Source organism: Arachis duranensis, chromosome 3 (genome assembly GCF_000817695.3).
Source record: "Arachis duranensis cultivar V14167 chromosome 3, aradu.V14167.gnm2.J7QH, whole genome shotgun sequence".
Taxonomy (NCBI): domain Eukaryota; kingdom Viridiplantae; phylum Streptophyta; class Magnoliopsida; order Fabales; family Fabaceae; genus Arachis; species Arachis duranensis.
Window position 1 is genome coordinate 110,857,039 of NC_029774.3, and position 11,118 is coordinate 110,868,156.

Consider the following 11,118-nt stretch of genomic DNA (forward strand, 5'->3'; position numbering starts at 1 on the left):
CATTTTGGAACCTATAGCAGCTCTGCCATTTTCAGGTATACTCAAGTGTACTCAAAACGTAACCTGCGTTTTGCAAGTTAAGATTTTTAGATCCACATTTGTGGATTACACTTCATGAAACAATATAGCAGAACAACACCATTTTGTCTTCCATTCTTTAAATAATTTCAGTGACTCTAAATTATTTAGATAAATTTAAATGTTAAAATTGTTTAAATATAAAAAAATAATTCAAAAAATAAATAAAACTGAACGAATCCGACTAAACCTAAGTGTGCTATTAAAGAAAATAGATACTCTCCAATTTTTTTAATATTTGAAAAAATGTAATATGATCTCTCACTATTAATTTTATAAGTGGAGTCAAATTTAAATATGCAAGAGAACAATAAAAAATGAGAGATCACAATTAATACTATTTAATTTTTTTTTACTAAAAAAGATCCGCTTCCGCTATTAAATACCTACGTGCATGTGCTAATATCGCAATTGCAGTTCAAAGTGCAAACAACATGTATATATCATTATTCTAAATATTTGTTTTTTTTTTAAATAAAAGAAAATGAGAGAGAATTTTTCTGTGTTGGTGGTGTACATGCGATTTGCCAGTCTGTCTAAGCTAAAGGGGTTTAAGGAATCTTGAGAAGATACAGTTGCCAATACGATCCAAGCTGCGTCATGAGATTCCGCTTGATTAAAGCTTTAACAAGTAAATTAAAGATACAGATTCACTTGCCCAATATCACATTTCACATGCCGCAGTTTTTCCTTCTTTCCCCCCTTCATTTTATATACCAAAGCTAGCCCTAAATAACTAATTAATGGTACTTAATTACTTGTACGTCACATCATGCCAACCTGGCTAACATACACGACAATTAATTGGCCTCCCTTCCATCCCTCCAAAATTATGCCCAAATTCGCTTGCAAAGTAATATTAGAACAAAAAAAAGTTTTCATTTCCAAATCTTTTCGAAAATTTAAAAATATATTTAAATTTATTAATTTTTCATGTTCACTCCAAAAAAAAATCAAACGTAATTTATTTGACTGATATGGATATATAGGTATTAAAACTTTTAAAATTAGATAAATTAGGTCCAAAAATTTATCTAAATTTAAAAAAAGTTAATAACTTAAATATATTTTTAAACTTTTAAAAACTTAAATGTCTCTATATTAAAAAACGTGAAAACTCAGGTGAAGTTGATTTCACGTGAAGTTGATATCTAAGAGCCGTTAGATGCAAATTTAGTCAAATTAAATATCAACAGTCGACTGCACATGAGTTTCCACCATTAAAAAGTTAAGGATCGATTTATTATTTTTTAATATTAATTAAACCTGTATAATTAATTTGAAATTCATAATAATAATAAAAATACTATTTATACACCAAAATCAGTTACCAATATATTTGTGTATAAATACATATGTAATTTAACTTATTTTCAATGTATATTTATATTCCAACATATATTTTATATTAGTGATTAATTTTGGTGTAGATATAACATTACTCTAATATTAATTATGTCACCAAATAAAATATAATAGATATTTCGTGGTCAACTAACGGTGAGGCGAGGCTCTTCGTCAACTTGACTCCATTTTATTTTCCCACTCATAATCACAATGGTTGCTATTATTAGGTATTATTATTCCTAAGCTACCGACTATAAAATACGAGGCAGTAGTGATTGAGATTGATAATCAGGGATAATGGCCGGTGCAGGTGCTCCTTTGCCGGTAGCATACCAAGCATGGACGAGTCTAGCAGTACCGGACTGGCTAAACAAAGGGGACAACGCATGGCAGATGGTGTCAGCCACCCTGGTGGGGATACAGAGCATGCCCGGATTAGTCATCTTGTACGGAAGCATAGTCAAGAAGAAATGGGCCGTCAACTCCGCTTTCATGGCCCTCTACGCATTCGCCGCTGTTGTCATATGCTGGGTCACTTGGGCCTACAAGATGTCCTTTGGGGACAAGCTCCTGCCCTTCTGGGGCAAAGCTGGGCCTGCCTTGGGCCAGAAGTTCCTCATCAAGCAGGCCGCGCTCCCCGCAACGCCTCATTACTACAACACGGGGGCTCTGGAGACGGCGGAAATTGAGCCATATTATCCCATGGCCACCATGGTGTGGTTTCAGTGCGTTTTCGCAGCCATCGCTGTGGTCATACTGGCCGGCTCGGTGCTGGCTAGGATGAACTTCAAGGCGTGGATGATGTTCGTGCCGTTATGGTTGACTTTCTCGTACACCATAGGCGCGTTCAGCTTGTGGGGTGGTGGCTTCTTGTTCCAGTGGGGTGTTATGGACTACTCTGGTGGTTACGTCATCCATCTTTCCTCCGGCGTTGCAGGCTTCACTGCCGCTTATTGGGTATATTTAATTTACTATACTCTTCTCCTTTCCTTACCTTATACTGTTACACGCACCCATTTAATTCCTTTTGTCAAACTTTTGAGTTTTGACCACTTCACTTCCGTAAATTTAGAAAAATGAGTTATGTTGACAGTTGACTTTTCTGGCATGTAGTTTGCAGAGAAGTTTCTTTTGTGTCTTTTTTGAAAACTCAAAACCAAAAAGTTGTTGCCGCCGTTTATAATTATATCATGAACAGAAACGAATCGTTTGATGGTGTTTGTTTCTCCTCAATATCTCACTTTCTACTAGTACTAATAATATATGAGAGAGAAGAGATATGTATATACGATTACGTGCGTAGTCTGTCTAGCCGATTAATAAATGAGAAATTCTTGGGAAAGAATTTTTACTATTTTTTATGTGCATGATCTGTTTATTGCATATCAAAAATATCTTTTCTATATGTAAAATATGGAAAAATTTTGTAATTTGTTGTTACTAATTTTTTTTAGGTAATTTTTTAGATTATGTCATTTGAATTATAATTTATTTATAATTATTAATTAATTATTATTAATATTTTTAATGATATAAAATTATATGTAATAATGTAGAATTATTATTTTTTTATTAAATATAATTAAATTTTAATAAAAATATTCACATTTTTTATGAATAAAATTGGATGCATGGACACGTGTAGGTTGGGCCAAGGTCGAAGAAGGACAGGGAGAGGTTCCCACCAAACAACGTGCTGCTAACGCTGACAGGGGCGGGGCTGCTGTGGCTGGGGTGGGCAGGGTTCAACGGAGGGGACCCGTACTCGGCCAACATAGACTCATCGATGGCGGTGCTGAACACGAACGTGTGCGCCGCCACCAGCCTCTTAGTGTGGACGTGGCTTGATGTCATATTCTTCAACAAGCCCTCCGTTATTGGAGCCGTTCAGGGCATGATTACTGGCCTCGTTTGCATCACTCCCGCCGCAGGTACGCTATCCACCCCTCAACTCTTTCGATTCTTCCTCTTAGATCTGATATGGTTTCATTTGTTGTTGAATAATAATATATATATAGGTCTGGTTCAAGGATGGGCAGCCATAGTTATGGGAGTTCTATCAGGAAGTGTGCCATGGTACACCATGATGGTATTGGGCAAGAAGCTCACAATCTTCCAAATAGTCGACGACACTCTCGCCGTCTTCCACACCCACGCCGTCGCCGGACTCCTGGGCGGCATCCTCACGGGGTTTCTCGCGGAGCCACGGCTGAGTTCCCTGTTTCTTGCGGTGACCAACTCTAGAGGAGCGGTGTACGGAGGGTCGGCTGGGGGAGTTCAAATCCTGAAGCAATTGGTTGGAGGATTGTTCGTCATTGGATGGAATTTGGTAGCCACCTCCATAATTTGTGTGGTGGTGAAGTTGGTGGTTCCTTTGAGAATGACGGATGAAGAGTTGCTGATTGGTGATGATGCAGTTCACGGAGAAGAAGCTTATGCCTTATGGGGTGACGGAGAGAAACTTAGCCTCTACAAAGATGACACCACCCAGCATGGAATGGCAATGGCTTCCAGTGGTGCCACTCAAGTTGTCTAAGGGACTCAATGATGCATGTGCGGACATGCATATTCCTTACTACAAAAATCCAACACAGGATTCCATTTTCTGTTTATACTTGTGCTGTTGGTAACTTGGTATGTATTATTGTAATATTGTAGTCCTTGTATTTTTGTACCTTTTTTTTTTGTAACTATTTATTCTTGTTTTCTAAGGTATATATCCTCAGCTATAAATTAAATGTATGTCATGTCTTTTTATTTTTGAAATCAAGATTCTTCTAGAGAAAAAGATTGCTAAACTGAAAAGGTGGGAATTTTATTACTCTTTAATCAAATAGTAAAATTCACACCTAATTAAATTTTTACTTTTTATTTTATTAATTTTTCCAATTTAGAAGAATTTTTTCAGTTAATGGGCCTCACAAATTCAGATAACAATGTGCAATAATAAGCCCATACCCTAACAATGATGTTAGGTAGTGGACCCTAATTTTTTCTCATGATCTCGCCTAACTCCACCTCTATTTGCTTTTGCCAGAATGTTATTAAGGTCCATACAAAATATTAAATATTGTACCGGTAAAGAAAGGAAATTTTTTTTTCAAAAGGTCCTAGATTCGAGTTTTTAATTTGAATATGGAACCAAAGGAAGTGTTAGACTCGAGTATGGGGAGGAGGGGTGCTTCACCTCGTTGTGGGATCAGAGGAAGCAGAACTCGGACTCTACGAATTGTGTCCCTTTGGATGTAAAAAAAAGAGTAGTGTTAGGGAGCCAATGGTCTAAACGTACAATATGTACAATGGGATAAACCAATATCTTTGGTTTATGAATAAAATAAACATCACTTATACTATCCAGAATAACCATCCGGATACCAGGAATAATAAACATCTCATGTTATAAAAAGCTAATTTTGGGTTCACTAAGATTCAAACTCTTAACCTTCTGGATCTGGAACTCTAATACCATGTCCTGAAACCACTCATTCCAAAAGCGTAATCTGATAGGACAATGTAACACTAATAATCATATCTCTAATACTTTTTAAACCTTCATTGTACACATTGTACGCTTAGATCATTGGCTCCCTATACTTTCTCAAAAAAAAATTACCCAGAACAAACAAAACGGAAGGTCCGAATTCCATGTTTCAAATTTCAAATTCCATCAGCTGCGAATCGGACCATGCGATTTGTGAAGCAAAATTTTATAACCAAAGAACTCGCATGGTCCGAGTTGTGTATTCTGAGTTTTTTCAATTTTTTAACACAAATCGGACCCTCCGATTTGTGTACTCTGAATTTTTTTCAACTTTTTTAACACAAATCGGAGAGTCCGATTTGTATACTCCCACAATTTTAAAAAACACAAAAAATTACCATGTTAAAGTATATCACTTATTTTATTTTCATATCAAAATTTTTTGCCCCTAGATTCTAGTCTCTTAAAAGAAAAAGAAAAAAATTGAAGGAAGCCATAGGCAAGAATAATAAAGGTAATGGAGGGATTATATTGTGCAATTCCACATGGACATTTTTATAGCATATAGTATCAGCAAAGCCTATGTGTGCAGAAAATTTAATTTCTAAGCTAGAAGATGAGGTGATATATACTCCATTATTTTTTTCATCTATTTGGTTCCTGTAAGCATTGCCCTATTAACAATCGCCCAAAGAAAAAAAGTGAGCTACAACAAGCTTTTTGTCTACTTAGGATTTTCTGTTCCAAACAAAGTACACACAATGAATAATAAAAAGATTAGCATTACTATTATATTATCAAATCTATCCCTAATCTTAGCTGCTTCCTTTCTCTTGCTTGTGTCTTCAAAACTTCCAACAGCAGCACACAAACAACGCCAATCCCATCTTTATCCTTGGTTCATTCATTTTTCTCCCGTTGTACTACCACATGGAACACCAGGTTCTCTAGCAACCAACCATTGATTGCCACATCAACCACACTCCAAAGCTACCCACCTATATATATGATTGTGCTTTTTCAGGGTGTGATGGCAAAATGATTTTCTTATCCACAATTCCTTATCCTTAGAACTTTTTAGTGAGTCTTCCCCTTCACCCACCACGGTCTTAGAATTTTCCCTTAATTATTGTTACTAATGCAGTAATGCTGGCTTTTAAAATCTAAAGTGCTTCTTTTACTTTCTTTTTATATGCCTTTGAAAAAAAGAGAGAGAGAAAAAATAATTATATTGAGGAGGCGCTGTCAAGGGCCAAGTCATGGAACATGAGAATATGTAATCAAATCATTTTTAGTGGAAGCTTCATTTGCGTAGTGTTGTGTGTGCCACAGCTCAGCACTAGGATGAGAATGAAATATATGCCTTTTCACTCACATGGTGCAATCCCATCATCAAATTGTGTTCAAAAGATATAAAAGGGGTATTGTAGTGATGATCAAGATTATTATGAACAAAGTAAAAATCCTAGTTCAGTGGGATTCTCATTCCCTTCCCACCACTCACACAACCATCTACCTCTCAATTCATATATTTATTCTTTGTCATTGGCCAACCGCTATATTCTTTTCATTCTTTTTAGAGAAAACACCACGTCTCATTTATGGAAAAATTTTTTTCAAGAATTTAATTAAAAATGATATTCTCAAATCCTAAAAGGAAGTAATTCTTTTAGATACAAATAAGCAATTATTATTTCTTGCTCAAAATAAATTTCTAATACATTGTTTTTTTTACATTTTTAATATATTGATTATTAATGAATTAAAGTGTAAATATAGAAAAAAATTTGATGTAATATAATTCATCTTTTAAGTTATGTGTATATAAAAAATTTATTAAATTAATTATTTATTTAAATACAAAATATATATAAAAATATATAAAATGACACATATAATATATATTTAAAAATTATGTTACGTGTACACTAAAATCAGTTATTAGTATAAAATATATATTGAAATATAAATATATATTAAAAATAAATTAAATCACATATATATTTATATATAAATATATTTTAATATATAAATAATATTTTTTATACATAATAATTAATTTTTTACGTATAAATAATATTTTTTATAATTTATAATTTGGGGGCATGTTTGTGAAAAAACAAGTCCTCGTTGCTTCCCTTTTAGGTCCTGTTGCACTTGGATATTGGAATGTGGGTCCCTCAGTTGCACTGAAACATCACTTGATTTTGACATTGCCCTATTATGGCAACAATAAACTTCTCTTCTCCCTTCTCTCTATCAGTGTTTCATGCTCTACTTCTTCGTCCTATATGCTATGCTCAACTCCTAGTATGTTTTTCTTTTCTTTTCTTTTCTTTTTCCCCATCTTCTTCTTCTGCTTATATCCTATATTCTCATGGCTTCTCAGGCATGTTCTTTTCTAGATACACAAACATGTACTGATGTACATCCTTGTATCTTAGCCTGAAACACATGCATATCATTAACATGTATAGCATGAATACTCATGATGAACACCACTTTATTTTGTTTCCCTTTTGGATGCAGTTGTTTTGTCCTCTAATTTATGCTCTTTTTTTTAAATAAATTGAAATCCAACTATATATTATTATTATTTTATTTTGTTGTCATTTCTGTTGGTGAAATTATTTTTCATTTGTGAAAGGCACTCTGAAGAGTTGAAATTTGCTTGGAGACCAAAAAAGCTTATATGTTTCACACAAAATTTATCCGGGATCCTCTGACAATGTTGACAAGTTGGCTCATATTCCTTAGTGTCTTGAAACTCACCTATGCAGTGAAGGAACCTGATATAGAAGGTTTGCTAAAAGATTTACCATCATCATTTTCTAACATACCATATTGCATGAATTTAATGTTGACTCCATATACCATAGCATTATTTACAACTTGAGAAATTTAAGCTACCAGTACATGCGTGAAACATACGTAGGTGAAGCGCTGCTTGATCTTTTGAAGAATCTGAATGATTCCAATAATGGAATACAAGACTGGAACAGTTATATGGTGAGCCCGTGTTTCAGTTGGTCTCATGTCACTTGTAGAAACGGACATGTTGTATCTCTGTAAGTCCATTCATTTTATTATTCACCTTAGTTTTCAATTTCTTAAGGTTTGGGGTAAGAGAAAATTCACTTATAATAAATGTGCAGGGCCCTGGATTCAATTGGATTCTCTGGAACACTTTCTCCCTCAATTCTCAAATTGAAATATCTGGTTACCTTGTAAGTTGTATTCATCCACTTAATCAGATATCGTTTATCTTAAGTAAATTTATCTAGAATTATTAACCCTTTTGATGTTGCAGGGAATTGCAGAACAACAAACTTTCAGGCCCCTTGCCTGATTATATTGCCAACTTGACAACCCTGCAATATCTGAATCTTGCTGGCAATAACTTCATAGGCTCTGTACCAGCTTCATGGGCTCAACTTTCCACTCTCGAACATTTGTAAGACTACACTTCAATTCACCTTTTTAGCCACTCCTTCTATCATTATATGCATGCATGAAACAACTTATGTATGTGGCCATCTTGGACAGGGATCTTTCATCAAATCGTCTCACTGGAACTATCCCATTGCAACTCTTTTCAATTCCAGTGTTCAAGTATGTTTCTGTGCATGTTCTCAAGTATTTTCATAACTATTTCATTTATTGAATATTTTGTTCCATTGTTGCTTTCAGTTTTTCAAATACACAGCTTTATTGTGGTTCTAAGTTGGAGCAGCCATGTGATTCTAAATCCGACCGTCCAGGTTGGTTTCTATGAACGGAAAGTCATTTAACATGTTTTAACTAGCTACCTAACGTTTAACTGTTCCTGCAGCTTCAAAGAAGAAACCAAAACTTGCACAGGCAGTACAGTTTGCAAGTTGTGGTGCATTTGCACTTGTGTGTCTTGGGGCAATCTGCACATACAGATACCATCAAATGCACAAACAAAAAAGTGATGTCTTTGTTGATGTGTCAGGTAATTAGTGTTTTTCCTCTGTTGTTGTAAGCATAATTAACCAAATGATGCACAAAGAAAGCCTTGATAAATTTGACAGGTGAGGATGAAAGCAAGATATCTTTTGGACAACTGAAAAGATTTTCATGGCGAGAACTCCAAGTTGCTACAAAAAGCTTCAGTGAAAGCAATGTAATAGGGCAGGGAGGATTTGGAAAAGTGTACAAAGGTATACTGTCGGATAATACCAAAATCGCCGTGAAACGCCTCACTGATTATCATAATCCCGGCGGAGAGGCCGCATTCGAGAGAGAAGTTCATCTTATCAGTGTTGCAGTTCATAGAAACCTCCTCAGACTAATTGGATTCTGTACAACCTCAACTGAGAGAATCCTAGTATACCCTTTCATGGAGAATCTAAGTGTAGCATATAGACTAAGAGGTAAAAATGATGAGTCTTGCAGTAATTTGTTTACATTTTGATGGAGCAGCATAATAATTTGTGAATGGTATGGCTTGCTTAGATTTGAAAGCAGATGAGAAAGGTTTGGATTGGGGTGCAAGAAAGCGAGTGGCTTTTGGTACAGCACATGGTTTGGAGTATCTGCACGAACAATGCAACCCCAAGATAATACATCGCGATCTGAAGGCAGCAAACATCCTACTAGATGATGAGTTTGAAGCAGTACTTGGGGATTTCGGGCTAGCCAAGCTTGTTGACACAAGAATGACCCATGTTACTACTCAAGTCCGCGGCACAATGGGTCATATAGCCCCTGAATACTTGTCCACTGGAAAATCATCCGAAAAGACTGATGTCTTTGGATATGGTATCACACTTCTTGAACTGGTCACCGGCCAGCGCGCAGTAGACCTCTCTAGGCTTGAAGAAGAGGAGGATGTTCTTCTAATTGATCATGTAACTTTACTATTATTATTTGTTAAGCACTTGATGATATCTGGATGCAGTTTATTTGAGAATTCGTCTTGTGTATGGACAGGTTAAGAAGCTTCTGAAGGAGAACAGGTTGGAGGACATAGTGGATAGAAACTTGGAGAGTTATGATCCGAAAGAAGTGGAGAGAATTCTTCAGGTTGCATTGTTGTGCACACAATGCTACCCTGAGGATCGACCAATCATGTCTGAGGTTGTGAAAATGCTGCAAGGAGTGGGGTTAGCTGATAGATGGGCAGATTGGAAGCAAGTTGAAGATGCAAGGACTCATCAACAATTCTCACAAACCACTCATCAATTTCCTTGGAGTGATGAATCCACCCATGAACAAGAGGCCATTCAGCTTTCCAGGGCAAGATAATCAATTTTGGACCCTTCTTTCTATCATATATAGATTACATCATCTACAACTATGTACCATAAATAACGTTTTCATTAGCTTTTGTAACATTCCGATAACTTTTGTGCTTCCTAATAGTTGCTCTAGTCTTTTCTTTCTTTTATTTATTTTAAAGGCAAACTGCAAAGTAATCAAAGCCCATGTCCCGTGTTATTAAATATTTTCGGGTCAAAAGATGTTTATACAATCTATACAATCTTCTTGATGTTACTTAGGATTATAACTATTATATCATTATGTGTGTCAACATGATGTGATTGATTGTCAAAGAAAAATCACATTCTACTTTAAAATATTCAATCAGTCTTAATTTTTTTTCTTTTTGTTGCACGACATAATTTTAGTGCACTCATTGACCACAAAATAGAGATTCTCATAGATTGGTCTGGAATATGGATCATAGTCATTCATTCTTTCACAGTAATAAGTAATAACAGTATTTTTCTCCTCTATTTCATGAAATTTATCAAACCAGTCCTCCTTTTAAATCATTTTGCGAATAACGGCTTCGCGTAAAATTTTTATCTACGGATAATTGGATTAGTGAGCCTTTTTTTGCCCATTCCATAAGCTACAATTAAATATCAATATAATAATAAATAAATAACGATGTTTTAGGTGAGTATGAAGAGACTATACCATTTGAGTTATAGTTCATTAGCATTATATTGGTTCTTTTAAATAATGTGATATTATGTGATTAGATATATGTTTAAAATTATTTTACACTGATAGTGCATAAAAATTAAATTTATAAATAAATAAATATAAGTTTTGTAATTAATATGTTTAATTAAATTGTTTAATATACCACATTTTAAATTTTTAACTATTATTTCAAAAATATTCTTTTTATTCGGCCTATTGCAAAAACTCTACATGGAAGTTCAGTACTTAGATCC

At 34.8% G+C, this 11,118-nt stretch overlaps 2 protein-coding genes across 2 annotated transcripts; both read left to right on the plus strand.

Moving 5' to 3' along the window:
- The first annotated feature begins 1,608 nt into the window (after positions 1–1,608).
- On the plus strand, positions 1,609–4,167 carry LOC107480162 (ammonium transporter 3 member 1). The gene is made up of 3 exons (XM_016100306.3): positions 1,609–2,382; positions 3,071–3,356; positions 3,444–4,167. Exons 1-3 carry the CDS (start codon positions 1,723–1,725, stop codon positions 3,959–3,961), a joined length of 1,464 nt encoding a protein of 487 aa, XP_015955792.1. The 5' UTR covers positions 1,609–1,722; the 3' UTR covers positions 3,962–4,167.
- Positions 4,168–7,130: 2,963 nt separating this feature from the next.
- Positions 7,131–10,275, plus strand: LOC107480161 (probable LRR receptor-like serine/threonine-protein kinase At5g63710). Its single transcript, XM_016100304.3, has 11 exons — positions 7,131–7,216; positions 7,554–7,707; positions 7,842–7,974; positions 8,062–8,133; positions 8,217–8,360; positions 8,453–8,518; positions 8,597–8,667; positions 8,739–8,882; positions 8,962–9,303; positions 9,386–9,780; positions 9,863–10,275. The coding sequence occupies exons 2-11, from the start codon at positions 7,599–7,601 to the stop codon at positions 10,175–10,177; spliced, it is 1,791 nt and encodes a 596-aa protein (XP_015955790.1). The 5' UTR covers positions 7,131–7,216; positions 7,554–7,598; the 3' UTR covers positions 10,178–10,275.
- Positions 10,276–11,118: the final 843 nt, after the last annotated feature.